The 19,942-nt window shown below is 46.2% G+C and overlaps 1 protein-coding gene across 20 annotated transcripts in view; it reads right to left on the bottom strand.

Annotated features, from left to right (window-relative positions):
- The window catches only part of MACF1 (microtubule actin crosslinking factor 1), a 292,549-nt gene that overhangs the window by 69,032 nt on the left and 203,575 nt on the right, over nt 1-19,942 (bottom strand). For all 20 annotated transcript variants that reach the window (XM_083751563.1, XM_083751572.1, XM_083751574.1 and 17 more), the window contains 4 exons: nt 19,486-19,615; nt 17,390-17,589; nt 14,680-15,175; nt 12,538-14,009 (listed from right to left, as the gene is read on the bottom strand). In XM_083751563.1, the coding sequence (XP_083607689.1) occupies nt 12,538-14,009; nt 14,680-15,175; nt 17,390-17,589; nt 19,486-19,615 (2,298 nt within the window). The remainder of the gene's footprint in view (nt 1-12,537; nt 14,010-14,679; nt 15,176-17,389; nt 17,590-19,485; nt 19,616-19,942) is intronic.

Below are 19,942 nucleotides of genomic sequence, written 5' to 3'. Positions count from 1 at the left end.
ACAACATACACTCTTCTATCTCCTTTTCCTTTTCTTCGGAAAAATAACCTCTGTCGCCAGCCTCCAGCTCATGAGTCACCTGCTCATTCTTAGTCTCTGAAACTGTTTTGCCTCAAATTTTGGGAAACTATGTAAGTGGACATAAATGACTAGTTTGTTGTCGGGAACCGAAAGCGCCCTGGTGATGCCAACCTCAGATAAAGCGGGTATTTTGCAGAGCTGCTAAGTAAACAGCCTCTTGGCTTGCCAGGCCAAACACTACAGTGCTCACAGCTGCTGCCCATTCTGGGACGCACCCTGCAGGAAACACAACTCTCTCTCCCTACTCTGCTTGGCAAACTAAGCTGCTGATTGATTTCCACAACAGGAAGGTGTGGCAAGTAATGGGAGCTGATGAAGCATCCTTTTATGTTGTTTACCAAAGGGTCAAATTAGATACGCACACATTTCCCCAAACACAAGGCCAACTTGCCTTCCAGCACAGGGGAGCTTGAGAGCTGTTAAAAAGGCAAACACGAATGCCCACCCATCTAAAGCAGCCTTTGCCAACCTGATCAGACTACATCTCCCATCAGCCTCAGCTACCACAAAGGCAGCTCTAAAGTGCTGAAATGCTAGCAATCATCAATCAGTGGACAGGTGCTTGGCTCACACCCTCCAATTACTGAATCTGCATCTGCCTTCTCTCAACTTGGGGCATTCTGTGCTCTGAACGCTATGGGGAATGGCCCTGTTATATGATCAGGTGGTCCTTCCAGGATTCCCATTCCTCCTTTCCACTCTTCCCAGCTGTGCATGAGTGCTAACTGTGGTTAGTCATTGGAGAAACATTCAGCAGATAAGCAGAAGCAATCTTGCTTATTGCTACTTCACATGTTGCAGGGCTGAACTTTGCACTGCAAACAAGTCCTGGGAGAAGACTCTAGCCTGGGTACCTGCTCCCTCTTTGTGGGGCACTAGTGGTTTGGACTGGGTACACTGCTCTGCCATGGGGATAGGCCTGTCTTTCCATCACTGATAATGACCTAGAGCTTTCTACCTTGGCATTATTTGCTTCCTTGCACTGGCAAGGGAACATTGATGAGGAACTACTGGCTTCCTATACTGATGCAGCCAGAAGAAGAATCCAAGGCAAAACTGCACAGCATCCCTTTTACAACAGCCCTTCCCCCAAATAGGACTTTCTGGGCCTGGAAAACATATTAGCACAAGTTTGATCAGAAGGGGAAACCCTGTTGATTGTGGCGTTGCCCGGCTCATGTTTCTCTGTAACAAGGCCTCCTTGGTGGTGGATCCCCATTTTTGGAATGACCTCCCTAGTAAGGTGTGTCCAATTTACATTCAGGGGGCATTTGCTGACTGAAAAGATCTTTGTAACTATTTGCTGTGAGGATATGCAGCTGTTTTAAAATGGTTTTAGGTGGCCTTAATGTTTATAAAGAGATTTTTATTTTATTGTAATTGCATTGTTTTACTACCTTGTTGCTTACTGCCCTGGGCTCCTTTGAGAGCAAGGGTTGGGCAGAAAATTAATTAACAAATAAGCAAACAAACAGGGGAGAAACTGAGTTCAGCATCAACTCCCAAGGGAGCCAGATTGCACCTCATCCCGAGAGAGAGAGAGAGAGAGAGAGAGAGAGAGAGAGAGAGAGAGGTAGAGAGAGAGAGAGAGGTAGAGAGAGAGAGAGAGAGCAAACTGCAAGACTGACCTCCCACCAAAAGGCCAAGGTCATGGTTAATCAGAGTTTTCCCCCCTGTCTTCCACAGAACGAACAATGGCAAGATTCTTTGGTCAATGCTGCTTTTGGCAAGCGGAGGCTGTCTGGGTTCCTGCTGGCTTCTCTTCAAAAGCACTTTTATTCCTTGAGTAAGAAGGGTGTTGCCTGACACAACTCATTAAGACTTCTTACTGGAGCTGGAGAACATCTCTGCTTGCACACAGATCTATTTGCAGCACCTGCACATTCACACATTAGGAAGGGGCCTGCCACCCTCAGCGCCATCCCCTTGTTACTTAGGTGCACGGTGCCTAGGTGTATGCTGGCAAGAAGGGGGAGGAACCATAAGCAAACATTTAAATACAAGAAGTCTAAATATAAAGTGACTTAATTAATTCAGTCTGATTTGATTAAAGTTTAAGCTAAAAGAATTAAACCTTGCTGATAATGCCAGTGCATCTGCACTCATTGGCCAAGGCATTGGAAGGGATTTGAGAGCAAGCTAGCTTCTTCCTGAACAACCAGAGAAGAACACAGATGGATTGCATTATGCACCTCCCTTTCAGAAGCAGGCACACCAAACCCTTTTGCCTCCTCTCTGTTTTTCCATGAGAGCATTAATGAGAGATGCCTGAGGCACCCCCCAAAAAAAAACACTTCAGGGGAACCGGGGCCCCAGAGCTGTTCCCTTGCCCCCCAATTCAACTTGCTTCCAAGAACAGCAACTATTTCACATGGGAGAGCCCCAACTCAACCACAGTTTTAACTCTGCAGTCAATTACATTGATTAATGCCTAATTCATTTCAGTCTTCTGTTAAAAAGCACTATTAACATGCAAGGCACATCTTGTTTGTCCTCTCACTTCCATTTTGCAGATGGAGAAGACCAGGGGCCCTTTTTTCTGCATGGAATCCCCCCGCCACACACACAGAGCCTTCCTTTTCTTGAGCTCACTGGGTCAGGTAACTGGAAAACAACAACAGATCATTTTTTCACCCTTATATACACCTCTACAGGCACCACCCATAGAAGCAGGGTGGGTAGGTTGCATGCAAACCTTAATCTTGACAGCATTTCCACTGTTAGAAGAAATACATCATCACCACCTTGCCACCCCTGGAAAAGCCTGACATCTATTGTTAGGATGGATGAATATGTGCATATTCTGTGCTATTTTATAAGAAAGAAAAGGCTTTGATGAGAGAAGAGTAGCAACAGTGGGGTATTTTGGGTGAGGGGCAGTGCAGGATGTCCATCCAGCCAAGAACAAAGGTGCAGAGGTTAGTGCTTGCTTAATGAGGCACTATGTTGGAAAGTCATGAATGGGAGGCACAGGTAGGAATCAATGATACAAAGCACCTGGAGGAAAGAAAAACACCCTAAGGGCTGAGCACTAGATGCTGGTCCAAGGCCACCCAGCCAAATGGGTCTATCTCTGGCTCAGGTGCTGCTGCTCTCCAATCACTGGATAGAATTGCCCACAGCCCCAGTTCTAACGCTGCCCCCTGGAGGTGCTGGTGCCATGACTTGAAGAAGGTTAGGCAGCTGGGGAAGAGGAAGCATTCTGCTGGGTGATGCTGGCTCTCAAAACAGCAAGGCAGTGGCAGCAACAGCAACAATTTAAGTGGGCCTGGAAAGCATCCAACAAGGAAAACAAAATAGCTACCCTGTTCACCTCCCTCCCACCCCTTCCCCACCCCCAGCTGTTCAGAGCTGGACTGGAAGGAGCCAATGCACATCAGAGAAGGGTTAAAAATATTGCCAGCTGGGCCATCCGATCTGGCAAGGCAGAGGAATGAGCAAGGATGGATTTATCAGCATCACAGCATCCATAAAGGCACCAGGATTACAGAGGAGACGATTCCTTCTCCTGCTACCCAGCAGGGCCAATGCAGCTACACAGAGAAACTAGGATTTCAAGTTACAGGCATAAAAATGTCAACCACAGGTGCTGGTTCAGATCCCTACTATGCCATGAAACTCACGGCCTAACCTATTTCAAAGTATCTTGCATGGCCATCATAAGGTTTAGGTATGTGCAGTGCTTCACACATCCTCAAGCATCCTTTCCCAACTTCAGCCACTTTGGACTACAGCTGTGCTGGAGGGCACCAGGTTGATGGGGCTACTTTAAAGGACTATGGTACCTTATGTTAATTGAAATGATGGTAACCGGGCCTCCTGCATTCTGCACAATTGCCCTGACAAAGTCAGCCTTGGTTCTCTATGGCCAAAATTGGTGTCCAAAGAATGTCAACTTTTATGAACCCCCCTTTTTAAAAAAAAAACCCTGCCAACTGTGGGGATAAGTGCAGGGCAGCACCCAGGGCTAACCCAACCACAGAAGCAACCATCCAAAGCATTTTGGAAAGGTCCACCCCAACATCATCTTCAACACTGGAAAGGCACTAGTTTTGGGTGCAGGATGTAGATAATTTCCCTAAAACATCAGCACAGATCGACCTTTAGATTTAGGGGGTGGGGGAGAGGAAGGAAGGGATGGAGAAAGCTGCAAAATAATTATTCTCCTAGGCACATCTAAGTTGCAAGGTGTTAGAAAGGTGGGGAGATGATAGGTTCGGAAGTGATAATTCAGCAGTAAAATCCCTTCCATTCAAGTGTAACTAAATCCTATATGAAAGGTAAAGATCATTTACAAGAGGGAAAATGATCACCACTCCTAGCTTTGTGGACAAGGAAGTCAGGGGTAATGACTGGTGAACTAGTGGGCATTTGCAACCCTCTTAAAGCACAGGAAAGCCTCGCCTCACACCAGGGTTTTCACATTTGATCACAGAGGCAAAGGAAGGCTTTGTGTGCAGACTAGACTAGCTTCACTCATGGTCCGTTTCAGGCTGGAATGATGGGTTATTCTGTCCTACATCACCATTTGTGCCTTTTTGTTTCTTAACACACAGGAGCCCCTATCTGCCTCTTTTGCATAAAAACTGAAAAGCACAAGCCATTCAGAATAAAACAACAACCACTCAGCCTGCAAAGGTGATGAAGTTGGGGTGTGTGATGGATCAAGCCTTTCTTCCTTCTCCCTCATGGCCGCCCCCACAAAACGGCTCTATTGTTAGCCGAACTCCTGTTCTGCCAAGAGCACGCAGGTGCTTTTCAGCTTTTGGGTGGATGAAACCACCTGGAAAATCTGCATTCAATTTCATCCCCCTTCTGGCCACAGCGCCTTTGTTCCTGCAGTTATTATACAAAGCTGGCAAAGGATGGCAGCCAGACAGACAGCAAAAAGGAGAGAGGAGGACTTGGGGGTGGGGGAGAGGAGGAGGAGGAGGAGAAGGAGGAGGCTATGGTTCTTTTAGGGTTGCCAATATGCAAAATCCCATTTCCAACAGGGCACTGGCTTCTTTTCTCCTCCAAAACAAAAAAGGCCATTGTAGGGAAAAGGAGCTCATGAACAGGAAACCCATGAATGTATTGTCATCATTGCCACTAATACATTTCTTGAATCCCACCACTAGCCAGACCACAGGGGCAGCTTGGGCCCTTTCCGGTGGGGTTACAATCTGCACAAAGCAGGTGACGCAGGGGGGGGGGAGAGGATAAGAGACAAGTGCAGGGCTCAGTTTCAGTGCCAAGACTCTGCAACATACAAGGGTGAGATATTCATCCACTATAATGGATGCTGGCTAGCAAACAGGCTGTAAGGGAGAGTGCCTCTGAGCATCTGCAGAGTTTCTTTCAGTCATAGGTATTTATTTCTTGGGCCATGAACCAGGCTGATTAACAGGCCTTGTTAGATGGAGCAAGAGAGATGAATCTGAAGGTGAAAAGTGAAGGTGTGTGCTTGTTTTTGCTATAGTTTGAACATTTCATCATCTTGGAACTTTTCTGAAATGTTTTGCTGGTTCTTATTGTTCTCATGATCCCACTCATGCCACCCTGGCAAATATACATAAGTAAAGGGTGGGATTAAAAATATTTTTTAAATCGGCTTTCCCCACCCTAGTGCCTTCCAGATGTTTGGGACTACAATTCCCATCAGTGCCAGCCAGCATAGGGAATTCTGATAGGAACTATAATTCAAAACATCTGGAGGGCCCCAGGTGGGTGAAAGCTGCTTTTAGCAAATAAGCAAGCCTCTCTCTTAGTAATGATTGGAGTCTCTTTGGCATCCTGTATGGTGCCTGGCACATTCCTGAGGCTTATTAAGCACCAGACAACCATATTTCTGGGTGTGTAGCAGCAAGCGTGGAATTACATTGGCATACGTGTAAGTGCGGAGGGGGGCAACTGAAGATGAACATCAGGCTTGCATGAAGTCCTTTCTGGGTCTGGCTGGATGCTTTAATGTATTTCCTGGTAACCAGTCATAGTCCCATCCCCCTATGCTGCGCATGGTAATTTGCACTCTTAATCAAATAATTGGAGTGATTAGGCAATGGATGGTTTGACTGCAGATTAAAAACAGAGCTCCAATTGACTGGAACCAGCCATCTGGTCTCTCTGTGTGTCTCTTTGCTACCTCTCAATGACTCTTCAGAAGCTTCTGCTGGGGAACACCAAGGCAGCTCTGCTTGCAGGCACCCATCCCAGTGTTAACCTACCCTCCTCCATAACTTTCTACCTACAGGCTTCAGGTTTTAAGGCCTGCACAAGTCCTGTCTCCTCCAGAGCATCCCACCGACTGTGATCTTCATCACAGACCAAGCACACCTTTTTGACCACACCAACCAAGTTCAGACAGCAGAAGCAGTGTTAGAAACTGAAATACTGTATGAAGCTAGGAGCTAAATGGCACCTTAAACCTAGGTTATGGATGCAACAACGGAATGCCTAGGTGCACTTTTTTATAACAAGAATACAAAGCTGAAAATGAATGAACTGCAGCTAAAATATTATGTTCATTTTTTACATGGTTTAGTCTTTCCTCTGCCCACCCCCCTAATATTCTTAAGAGGGTCTCTTCTCCAGTCTTCAGAGAGTGGCTGGAAGTGTGGAGGCAGAAAAAGGTCCTCCTTTCCTTCCACTCTGCAGTTTTAATTTGAAATTTTAGGTGCGGTACTACTCCCAGAGCTCAGAAACTGCTGGCACTAATGAAATTCCCTGTGACAAAATGCGCCTAGAACAATGGGAGTTTCAAACACTGAGCAGAAGCGCTCACCAGGGACATCCTCAGTAGCTGTCCCTCTCACACAAAACTCACCAAGAGTCCAAGCCTGAGCACTTTCCATGAATCATATCAACACCATTTGGCTTGGGGTGGATTTGGTGGGCTGAGATTAAGCCAGCAGCAACCCACCTCTGCCCCAATCTCATTAGCCGGCATTAAGCAAAGCATAATTCTCCCCTTCCTCTCTGCAACATGGGGCAGTAACAATGGCATATATTCCTGTGACATAATTTTTTCCTTACCACTTTTAATACTGAATTCCAAATTGTTGCAATTGTTGGTGAAGGGCAGATAATTCTAATATACTAGCACTAATTATACCACTGGACTGGTTTAAAGATTACAGAGATAATGTGCTTTGAAAATACAAAAAGTGTTGTATAAATGCTATTACTAATTCAGTATTGGCAGTTTTCATTTGAGAAGCAATTTTGCTCTGGAGTTATTAGCTGCAAGTCTTTGCAGCAGATGTGACTTGACTAAGCTGCCAAACAAAAACAAAGCTGAATTTGATGCTCTCCAGATCTGGTGAGTCCCAGGGACATTCATGACTCTTTCCCCTAGCAAAGATCCCCCTTCATGCCATCACATCACCTGAGGCATCACAAACCTGAAAGCATACAAAAGGCTGTGCCAGCAGCAGCCTTCTTGCTCTGTGTCCTGGCTGTCCTTGTGGTGAGTGAGCCGCCCAGGGATGCAGGCCATGTAGAAAGGACAGGTGTTGCCCTCCCAGGGCCCTAATCGAGTATATTGGTTCGGGCTATAAATACTTCCAGGTGAGGCCTGACCTACTGCACCTGAGCAAGAACCAAGCTCTGAACTTCTGAGTTTGTCTTCCTGCCACTGCTGCCCTTCTGCCTGCACACACATTCCAGTCCTTCCCCTTTGGACTATGGAGAGCAATTGGCTTTGCCTTTGGCTCTCCAGTGAATCTGCCCCAGTGTTTTCTCCAAGTCTGGCCCCAAACCTATGAGGACTTGCAATAGGTGCTACAGATGCTCAGCTGCCCACAGTCAAGTGCTAACAGTTGGGGATAGGAGAGGTCAATGAGCAATTGAGAGGATCAGCACAGTGTAGTGGTCAGAGTGCTGGAGACTAGAGTTCAAATCCCTGCTGCGTCATAAAGGTCACAGGGTGACCTTGAGCAAATGACCAGCTCTCAGCCTGTCCTACCTCACAGAAGCAGCTTGGAGGATAAAATAAGGAGGGGTCAGCTCACTCATGAGGCAAGATGAGGCAACCGCCTCAGGTGGTAGGATTAGCAGGGCAGCAAACCCAGCCTCCAAGGAATGAACCCCTGCAGCTGCTGTCATGGTGGCATCAACAGCTGAAGGGTACACCTTAGAGACAAAATCTGCCCCCCCCCAGGCTGCCTCTATAGCATCCTCTTGGTGAATGGGTGCTGCTGCTGGTCTCCTCTACTCTTGTTCACTCACCCATTCTTCCCTGGTGGTGGTGGGTGCCATTTTGTGGTTCACCTCGGGTGCCAAAATGTATTGGACCAGTCCTGGGGCCAGCCTTCAAAGGATATAAAGAATTCTCTCCAGGACAGGAATAACAGAGTGCTCAGTGACTGGGAACAGCACTTGGAAGGCTGCACGTTGCTCACACCACCCACTAAGCACCTGCCTCATATCTAAACGCTAAGAAATGAATGGCTATTTTGATAGTTTGGGGGGTGGGACAGCAAATTGTGTCAAGGATAGCCTTTTCCTTCCCTTCTTAACACTTCCCTCTGCCAATCTGCAGCCTCTCTTTTGCAGCCTCGACAGCAGCAGCGGGGGCAACAGCTCAGAGCAAAAAAAGCAACAGGAAGAAAAATCAGATTGGGAGGGCCCTCTTGTCTTACACAGGCTGATTCTGATGGGAGCTGCAGCACCAAACATCTGGAAGGCACCAGGTTTGCAAATGCTGCAATAGGGAACTCAAGGTAAAAAGCAAGCTTGGGGTTTTTATTTAAGGGTGGTGAAAGTAAACTCTGTAGAAGGTAAACCAATTTTGCACTCATAGGATGTTTGAGAAAGGGGATACTCTGCTCTCCAAGCTATGGAAATGAGCCTCAGGAGAAAGCTCTGCCCAGTCACAGACCCTCTTGGGGGTATAAATATAGCCGACAGAGACAAATCCTTTCCTCCCATTGTTCTAACTTCCTGTGAGCTCAGCACAACACAGATCCCCCTTATCAGCCAGCCGGCTGCCAATCCCGGTTTCTGCAACATGAGAACAGCAGAAGAAAGTCACAGAATTGCTGCAAGCTCTGGGAAGAGAAGCTTCTGAGTTGGCGCCTCTCCAGTCTCTGTCCCAAAGGAAAACACTTACAAGCCCAGGGTGTGATTTCATGCTGATGCGGGAAACCATTCAAAGTTCTTTCCCCTGCAGCAAGTTTAGGAGGCACCTGAACTCTCCTTTTTTGTGAGGAAGGACAACTATCATAGTGACTCTGCCCTCATATCACCAACTCTAAGTGAATTGCTTTATGAGTTAAATTGTTTTATGTGTTGTTATTTTGACAAATCAATTTGAAACTTTTTATTGTATAAAAGGTAAAGGACCCCTGGACAGTTAAGTTCAGTCAAAGGCGACTGTGGGGTGAAGCACTCATCTCGCTTTCAGGCTGAGGGAGCCAGCATTTGTCCACAGACAGCTTTCCGTGGCCAGTGTCACTAAGCCGCTTCTGGAGAAATGGAACACTGTGACAGAAACCAGAGCACATGGAAACGCAAGAGACCACCACCACCAACATCAGGAACAAGCAAATTACACAGTCCTTCTGTATTCCTGGTAATTACCGGCACTTCTTCATCTTTGGTTAAAAAGTATGACACTTACTGTAACAACTTCATGGTGAGTACTGGCAAGTACCAGCACAAATTTTTCTAGAAAAAAACACACTGCTAGTGCTGAACAGAATTTCAGGCACTTTCTAGACCTTATGATTTCAGAGACTCTTTTGTGAAGTGGTCTGGTGAAACCTAATAAGGACTTCCAGAGATCAGGTAGGAGTGTGATGTGAAAGGGCAGGGGAGCGTTAGGAGACCTGCAGTGTTCTCAATAGTTTATAGTCTTCATCCTACAGCTCCCATCAGCCCAACAATCAGACAGGCTATCCATAGTTAATCAACATAATCTCCCTCCTCTCTATCCTTTGAAAACTTGAAATCTTGGAAGCACAATAAATTTCACATAATGTTCAAATGATGCATGCACATAATGTTTTAATCCTGTCTTTTAAAAATATGATCACTTTTTAGATTTTTCTTCATTTTGTTTCATGCCAGTTTTAATGTAGGTGTTTATTGTGAGCTGCTTTTGTAAAATAAATAAAAAACAATAAGTTTAATAAATAATAATTTATTCTGATTGAAGGGTTAGGATTTCCTTGGTGCAGACGATATACGTTACCAGTTACTAGAACTGGAAAAATTGGGGAGTCCACTCCCCAGACTCTGCATGCCATCAGTACAGCCATGCAGTTCAGTACTGTGGACCCCAACCCTGTCAAACTTGCTCCTGACTGAGATTAGACAGGCCCCCTCCCTGCCGAATTTGAGGTGATTGACAAACACTTTCCTGTTTCAGCAAGCATTTTAAGGTAGGCATTCTAGGATGAATTATAATTGCTCTTATTCTTTGTATGGCTTAAAAAAATCATTTTATGTACATCACTTAGAAATTATGAATATTAACCAGTATAATAAATAAATAGGTATTTTAATTGTCTCTCACTGCAATTGCAATTTTATTTGCTATAATGCACCTGCCTGATTTATGCATCACGGCTGGACAGAAATTATTAAATAGATAAACATATCAAGGGTGAAATTACAGAGGGTCCTCAAAGCCTTCTACTCTCCACACAGAAAACCCAAGTCACAGTCCTTGCTCCTTCCCAACTTTTCCATATCAGCCAGGACAGCTAGAGGACAGTTCCTTCTCAATGTAAAGTTTGCTCAATCTCAGTTTCCAATCAAAGGCACTCAGGCTAGGAGGAGTCCAGAGCCTTATGTTTAACTGAGTCAGCACCAGATGCCCAACTGAGATCAATTCATGGTGTGATTCACTGAGATTGTTAAAACGTCCTCTGTCTTTCCTGGCAAGTAGAAAAGTTGTGTGTTCAAGTCAGTTGCCATAAACAGCAAGCCCAACAAGGCAATTGGCTCAGAGTTCTTGCACAACAATACATCCTCAAGAGTAGAGTTTCTCAGACTTCTGAAGGAAGCACAATTCACTTTTGCAGCCAGCAAGACTTTTGTTTAAAGTAGAAAAGACACACCCTCAGAGGATGTTCCTCCATGATTTGTGATTCATTGATGTGGATCCAGGCTCTGCAGTGGGACAACAGCCAGTCTGTTTCCTCAGAGGAAACTGTGGCATCTCTGCATTGAGAATGGTTCAACAATTCCAATTGCGTCCAGTGCTGGGTTGTGGCAGAAACTCCTGCCCCCACTGGATGAAGGAGGTAAGGTCAGAGCACCAAGTCATACAAGGAAGCCTCTGGCAACCTCGCCATGGAGTGAGCAGAAGAATACAGAATTATTTGATGATTTAACTGATTCACTTCTCATTCTGTGGTGTAGGAGTTACTACTACAAAAGTAATAAAAGTGCAGTTCATTATGTCTTAAAGGTAAAGGTAAAGGTAAAGGGACCCCTGACCAATTTGGACAAGTTGCGGACGACTCTGGGGTTGCAGTGCCCATCTCGCTTTACTGGCTGAGGGAGCCGGCGTACAGCTTCCAGGTCATGTGGCCGGCATGACTAAGCCGCTTCTGGCAAACCAGAGCAGTGCACGGAAACACCATTTACCTTCCCGCTGGAGCGGTACCTATTTATCTACTTGCACTTCGTGCTTTCAAACTGCTAGGTTGGCAGGAGCAGGGACTGAGCAACGGGAGCTCACCCCGTCGCGGGAATTTGAACCACCAACCTTCTGATTGGCAAGCCCTAGGCTCTGTGGTTTAACCCACAGCACCACCCACATCCCTCATTATGTCTTACATGCTTCTAAATATCCAGAGCCTTTTCACAGAATACCTGTGGCAGCTGAGAGCTGTTAAAATATTCAAACCAAATTCAAGTTAAATATTTAGAATAAGTAATCCAAATAAGTGGAGGGTCATTGACCACGGTGGGTTGTGAGGGACAGATGTTTTTTAAGCACAACATATTAAGTTTTTAGTGTGTTGCAATACATGTACACACTAAGATTTAATGAATGAAGAGCCTCCTAAATTGGACCACACAAGTTGCTTATGCGAATGAAAGAGTCACCCAGGGAGAATGACACGGATGGAAATATACCCTGTGCTCTTTGTTTTCTGCCCAACCTGGCAGTGTTTATACAAACAAGTGATAAAGGTCTTTTAAAAATAAGATTATACTATTTCTAGAACTCTTTTATCTCCTTCGTTTGTATAAAAACTGCTAAGGTAAGCTGAAAGATCATATATGGCAGAAAGAAAGCAAGAAAGCAAGAAAGCAAGAAAGCAAGAAAGCAAGAAAGCAAGAAAGCAAGAAAGAAAGAAAGAAAGAAAGAAAGAAAGAAAAAGAATGAGCACAGGGGGAATTTTCACCTATGGAGCAGTGCAGGACCTTCACTCTAAGGTCCCAGGGTGGGTTACAGCATTAAAAACAACTCATCAGTAGATTCAACATTAGCCACCTGCAGCATAGCCAGGTCCTTACCTTGAAATCTGCCAGCTGCTGGCTGATGACCTCCACTTCTGTCCCAACGACCCACTGCAAAGCTTCGCTGTCTTCTGCTGTGGCTGTCATGTAGTTCAGCTCCTTTAGTTTGTCATAGAAGTCCTTGACGCGAGCCAGCGTTGTGTCCACCTGCTCCAGGCGACTTTTGCCTCTTTCGTTCAGTTTGCCACATTGCTTATTTAAAGTCTCCAGCTCACGTTTCAACCCTATGAGGTCAGGGCTTCCTTCATCATCCAACATCTGCCTGCATTTCTCTTCAGAAGCTTGGATATCCAGCCTCAGCCTCTGAAGTTTGCCCAGGAATTCATGGACATCCTCTGCTTGAGACTGCAGGCTGTCCATGTCTCTCCCAACAGAGCCCATGCTGTCCAACTCGTCATCCAGGTCAGCCAGCTGAGAGAACATCTCCCGAACATGATTATTAAACTGGCCAATCCCTTCAAGCTTGCTCTCCATAAGCTGACAACATTCGTTAACTTTTTGCTTGACTGCTTTGAAGTCTTGCTGGGCAACCTCAGCTTGACTTAAGAGATGGGAGGAGTCAGACCCATCTGGAGCATCTTCCACCAGGCCCCGAGTGAAATTCCTCAGGTAATCCACCTGGGGTTCCAATGCCTGGATAACCTCCTGTTGGGCTCTCAGCTTCTCCAAGTTCTTAGTGCTGCAGGCCTGTGGGCCAAGAGCCTCATAGATTTCCAGCTGATGCTTTGTCCCATCTAGTTTTTTCTCAATGTTCCTAAAGCTTTCTTGGAACTCCTTCAGCCTTTGCGACATTTCTTCCAGGGAACCGGTCTTTGCTTGGAGTTCTTCTGTAATAGCGTCCATCTTCTGGTTGATCCCAGCTTTCTCATCCCTAACATCATCCTCATCCATTTCTGATGCATTGATGAGGATATCAGCGGCGCTGTTCAGCATCTCCAGAAGGGAGCGGCGCTTCTCCACATCGCTCAGCATAGCCTTTGACCTCAGGAGTGTGGCTTCCAGTTGCACTGGATCCAGAGTGACTTCCAGCTCTAGCATCTTTGACCTGCAGTCCTCCACCCACGGGAAAAGGTCTTCCACATGACGCTGGTATTTCTGAGCCTTCTGTAAGCAGTCCTTGAGTTTAGCATGTCGGTCTGTGATCTGTTTGCTAAGCTCCTCCCAGTTTGCTTTCAGGTTGACCAGCTGGCTTTGCAAACTGGCTCTCTCCTCGCCGGGATGAATGGAGTGAAGCAAAGACTCGCCCTCTACCACAATCAATTCATAGGAGCCCCTGTGCTGGTTGAGGCTCTTTTGGAATTCTTCCTGCTCCTGGATCTGAGACTGCAGCCTCTCCAGCTTAGCTGAGATGGGCCCGCTCTGTGCCTGCTGCCTCAGCTTGTCATCCAGCCAAGTGTGGAGCTCATCAAACATCTGTTGGAATTGCTGGGAGCTGGCAAGCACTGTCTGCAATCGATTCATCCGGTCACCTGAAAATTGGAGGAGGCAGGAATACATTGTTAAGATATGCATTTCATAAAGCTAGGAACCTCTCCTAATGTGCCTGATGCACAAATCTACATTCCAGTCTTCGCAAATAAGCACCTTTCAGTGAAAAAGCAAATTGGCATACCATTAAAGGTAAGGCAATCTTATAAACCTAGGAAGCCACAAATCATAGAACATAGGGTCTATTCAGGGGGATTTAATTGATTCTGTAGGATCCCCAGAACATCTGTTTCCTTAAAAAACGGTTTCTAGACCTTACATTTACATAGAGGCAGTGGTCAAAATGGGATGGGGGGGGGCATTCCAATTCTTTTCAGACAGACAAAATGGAGCCCAGCTAACCATCCCACTTCTTCTACACATGCATTAGGGAAAAATACACCTGAGAGGTGGCATTGGCTGGGGCTTCCTATTGGGCCTGTGTTGGTGACACACTGAGTTTGCTTCATAATGTGTGGAGTGGCCCTGAGGTTAAGCCTTTCGCCACATCTGGTGAGCCAAGGATCTATTGGGTCCTTATTGCCCACACAACTTTCCTGGCTGTTGGGAGTCCTCCTTCTTTGACTAAATGCTGTTTGTGTTTCTAAATTCTGCAAATGGTGTTATATAGCACCTGATGACCCCATGTTTTCAAATGATTCATTTCCATACCTGCCAAATCCTCCAGCCCTTTGAGAGGGAGGGCCACAGTCTCCAAACGTTTCTTCAGCTCATCCTTCAGGTACTGTTCCCCAATGAGGACTGAGAGCTCATCACATAGGGCCTGAGCCTCCGTGATCTCCTCTTCCAGCTGTGCCAGGTTGGACCGGATTTCACTCGTTTCTTCCAGCTGTTGCTTCACAGCCTCTGGCTGGGTGCTGATGGTGGACTGGGTGCTCAGGCACTGCCCAGCAGCCTTCACCTTCTCAGACAGCCCCTGGAGCAGCTCTTGGTACTGGGTGCTCTTGACAATGGCCTGGTCGATTTGGCTGGAGCGTGAGTTGAGCCTCTCTGTGAGTTCAGTCCACTTCTGGTTGACAGCCTGGAGCTCCTCCTGCATGTTGCTGATGGATGGAGACCCTTCGCTGGGGCTGGTGAGTATCCCTTGGGCAGCCTCATTCAGCTGATCATACTGGGGCTTGCGGGACTCAAACTCCTTCAGCATGAACTAAAATGGGGGAGGGGGGTAGAGAAGCAGTGCATATGTTTTTTAATGAGAGACCAAGATGGTTAAAAAAAGATTAAAGAGGCCAAGGAGAATGCAACCATAGCACTGTCAGTCTTGGTTGAATAATAAAACACTTTTTTAAAATGACCAAGGGAATGGCTGCCTTCTTAAACCTGATGAAAATAATGACTTGGTGTTATTACTGGGCCATTTTCAAGGTGTTACTATTATATACTGGCATTAACAGCCATGGACCAGTTTACTTATAGGATCACCCTATATGTGCCCACTCAGCTGCTTTGAACTGTGGAACTGATACTGTTACAAGTGCCACATAATGCTCATTCTGCAATAAATCAATTTTTAGAGTGGCAGCACTTACACTTTGAAATTCCCTGCCCATTGACACCAGGCTGTACAATTTCTGGTGCCTCCTTACTTGCTTTTAACTGCTTTTATTGATAACTTTAATGTTTCTTTTAATTTTTGTAAAACCACTTAGAAGGTGCTTTGTTTTTTACAATCAAGCGGCACTTATGTGATGTGATGTGATGTAAGCAATGCCTTTCCTGGTAATATCAGTGGTTTCCAAACTTCCCATGTTCACATTAATTAATCTTCAGGCTTGTTGGATCTGTTTTTTTCACCAGAACCCCAAGATCTACCAATGAGAGCCGGGTGCAAAAGACATGCAGGGTGCCTCCAGACCATCACTATTTGGGGCATTTAAAGTGGATTAAAGGGTTCAGTCACCCAAGTGCAACAAATCCATTTTTTACACAAACTCCAATTTATAAAACAAGTCCCACTTTGCAGCACAGAAAATGATGGGGGAAACTGTGGGATGAATGATTGACTAAGATGAAGATGTGTAAATCCCCTGGAAGCAAGTCAGGGTGAATGCAGAAGAAATGCTAAATGGCATATATACAAACAAATCAGAAGGAGTGTGCAATGAAGACCAGACATAGTTGAACCACCATGTAAACAAATTAATAAGAGTGATGAATAAATGGAATGTCTGGAGGAGCCCATAGTTAGAATTAAATACCAGGGTGCCTCTGAGCTCATTTTTTTCCGAGCCCAGTCCTCTTGCACAAAAAAATCCACTCCCTGTTAGCCATCTCCATTTCAGCAGCCTAAATTAGGTGAGAAAAGTCATTTTGCTGTTGCTAATGTTGAACAACTGAGAGATCAACCAGTTGCTGACCCCTGTTCCAGGACATGCTCTTGGTTCTTGCAAGTGTTCCAGATGGCCTCACATGACCCGAGTGGGTCCTGGAGCACACCTAACATTTCCCTGTGTGTGCACACTAGAAGGGAAGTGGTAAACGAAAGCTTGCCTGATTTGATTCTGAATGAGAAACCCCTGAAGTCCAAGGCTCCTTGGAAAGCTGAGGTCTGAGCAATGAGGCAGCCAAAGATGAACTGTTCCTCTTCATTGAGGAAGATACATCCAATGAGCTGCAAATGTATGTGATGTCAGCTGATGAATCAATTAAACAAGTTAGTCTGCTGCAAGAGTTTAGGTTGGCTGACACACAACTAAAAGCATATTGAGTTGCTATAAACCATCTGTAGAGTTTCTGGAAAGAAGCTGTGGGAAGTCAGCTTGAAACAGGATTTCAGCTTTAAAAAGATGTCAGGGATGATGATGACATTCAAAAGACATTCCACTCCCCTGCCTTATTTGTCCTGCTGCTGCTACAGTTCATATAAACAAGTTGCAGACTGAGAGTCAAACTGTATAAGCATGGAGATCTCCCGACAATCCTACCCTCTCGAGCGTTTGACTGCCTACAGGCCTCTTCTGAGCAGCATGATTCATAATCCAAGGGAGAGGAAGGCAAATGCAAGAGATGGGTCTGCTGTTCAATGAAACTAAGCATTTCTACACAAGCACCCCTTCTGTCAGGGCTAGTGATCTGGAGCTGGAAAGCAGGTAGGCAAGGACAGGCACCCTGTGCTGCTCAAACTGATGAACCAGGGTACAGGTGGAAATATATGAGCCCCTTATACCAATTGTTCATTGCTGGGCTAGAAGCTGCGATTGCTCAGGCCATCTGCAGTGGTGACAGTGCAGTGCAAAAGGTCAACAGTTCCCTCTCACTGGCAGATGACCAGCATGGTGCACTCTTGTAGTCACTTCCACCTGCATTGACCACCATACTCTTTTCAACCTGGTTGCATAAAATGCCTTTGCTGGCTTCTCACCTGAACTTGCTGCTTCTGTGCATTCAGCATGTTGGGATCGATGGAGAGTGGGCCCAACACGCTCATCATGAGCTCCTTCTCCATCAGCCAGGGACGCAGCTGGCCCTCAGCCACCTGGAAGCTGGCCAGCTCGCTGGCTGATTTCTCCAACTTCTGCTGGCGCTCTGCTGTCACCTGGTTGGCATGTGCCCACCTGGAATCTGAATGCCAGAAACACCATGACTGGGTACATTCCCTCCACAAAGGCTTCCATAGGAATCATTAGCTACGGGTGAATGCGGACCTCTAAGGGAATTTTTAGGACTTACCTGATCAGGTATTTACAGCAGGAGTGGGAAAACTCAGGCCCGTGGGCCAAATGAGGCCAGGTCTCCCCTCCCCAGGTGACATGGACCTAGGTGGTTGGGACATCGTCGACACAGCACGCAGGCATGTGTGTTTGAATATGGGTGTGGGGTGAGTGTGGGGTGGCCTTGCCTGTATGGCTACAATGTGGCCCCCTGGAAGGTTAAGTCTGTCCCTCCTGATTTAACTGAAGATACTGCAAACTGAACCCAAAATTTAACGCAGGTGCACACTGTGTCCTACCCCCACGCTACCCACAAAATGAGGTGGTGCACCTGATCTCAGCTGAATGGCAGAGCCTCCTCCACAAACTTTTGGAAAGATTCCATACAATGCTTTTCATTGGCCCAGTTCCTATGCAAACAGGGAGTGTCTCCTCTCAACAAACAGAGGTGGAACTGCTCTTAAAACTGCTCTTTAAAAAAAAGTTTTCAGGGGAAAATTTTGGCAAAGCAGTTTCAATATTCTTTTGCAAATATGAATTACAGTTTAAGCAAACATTTAAAATGTCAGGTTTCATCTTTCTGGGGGTGGTGGTGGGAAATCACACAGCATTCCTCCAAAATAACAACAGTAAGACTGCAGTAGCTTGGGCAAGCTGACAGGCACAATCAGCTCTGACACTCATTCAAAAACTAGATCATGCTTTGTGCTAACTAATGATTTCTGGCTGCTTCAGAAATAAAATGTCATTATAAACTGGCCAGGACATGAGCCTGTTCTACCCAGATTTGGAGTGGGCTGTGCAAGGGAAAGTCTGGAAAATGAAACACAACCAAATATGAGGGTAAGGGAACTCTTGACTATAAGGCATGCCCACAACTGCAGGATTCAGAGTCTGCAACTGCTACACACTACTCAGGAGGGCCTTGTGCAACTCCATCTCTCTGGCCAGTGTGGATCCTCTGTTGCATGCAGAACAGGGAGTGGGGTGGAGAGAGACCATGCACTCAGCCTGGGAGGGGCTAGAGCTCCTAAATGGAAAGAGCTGCACATTCCTGTGGAATAATCCACTGGGCCAACCCTGTGGGAAATGAATCCACACCCACACACATGCACTTAGGATGGCCCCTTTTCTCACACCAAGGATAACTGCCTAAGACACACCTCCTCTCTCAGCCTCTCCACCCCCCGATTGCTGAACGCTCTTCTCTGCCTGCTGCACATGCTTTCTCCACTTGTGATAGCCTGGTTTGTTCAGAAGCAGGATGTGCTGGCCTGCTTGCCACCAAAGAGGTTTATCTGATGATACCCCAAGATTGTCAGTAACACAATTTCTAAATGACTCCCCCTCCCCAGCCAGCACAAGCCATTTTGCTTCTACAGGCAAGGACAAGATGGCACCCCTCATTTCATACCCAGATGCTGACTGGACTGGTAGCTAAATCTTGTTTTGATACTGGTGATAGGACAGCATTGCCCTGAGCGTAGCAGGCTTCTTTAGGGGGCACAGAGGAGGCTGCTGTCCGCCATCTCGCTGCCATTCCCTGCCCTTCAGCATCTGCCATCTGAGGCAGCCAGCTCTTATTCACTTCCACAGCACTAGAGCTAAGAGAACTTCCTGGACCTTTGGCTTCCTGGTCTTGCTTTCCACACTTTCCCCTTAGTCTACAGTCCTTTCCCAACTGCCACGGCACCACCCACCACACAGTCTATATTTCAGCTAGATAGAGCTCTGCTTCCCCTTTCTAGAACTAGCCCAGTCTTGCTCAGCCCCTGATGAGTTTCTCAGAGGTCTCTGGGTCACATACTTAAGTCCTCCAGCATCCGCTTCCAATTTCCTGCTTCTGGCGATTCGGGATATTTCTCCAGGAGTCCAGAAAGAGACTCTTTTGCTTTCTGGACTTTCACAGCGTTCTGCTCCAGCTCAGCCAGAAATGCCTACAGGGTCATGGGCAGGGAGGGGAAAGAGCCACAAGAGACAATTGCAATATTATTATTATTCTTAGAAACAGAATATGGTTTGTTTGTGGATTTGATGAAGCAGCAGAAATCTCAAGGTGTGGGGTGGATGGGTGTGTGGGAAGAAAAACAGCTGCCATTTCCAAGGGATATAAGTGCCACATGCATTTCAAGCTGGGCCTGTTCATGAAGGGCAGAATCTAGAAAATACTATAAAATAAGCACACTTTTCTGAAAAGGACAACACACCCAACAACACTTCCACTGATAAACAGAAATATATTACAGGCCATAATGCAAAGCCAC

The sequence above is a fragment of the Podarcis gaigeae genome (assembly GCF_964106915.1).
Source record: "Podarcis gaigeae genome assembly, chromosome: 8".
NCBI classification, from domain to species: Eukaryota; Metazoa; Chordata; class Lepidosauria; order Squamata; family Lacertidae; genus Podarcis; species Podarcis gaigeae.
The sequence above is the reverse complement of the archived record's forward strand: the minus strand, read 5'-3'. Positions and strand labels throughout refer to the sequence as shown.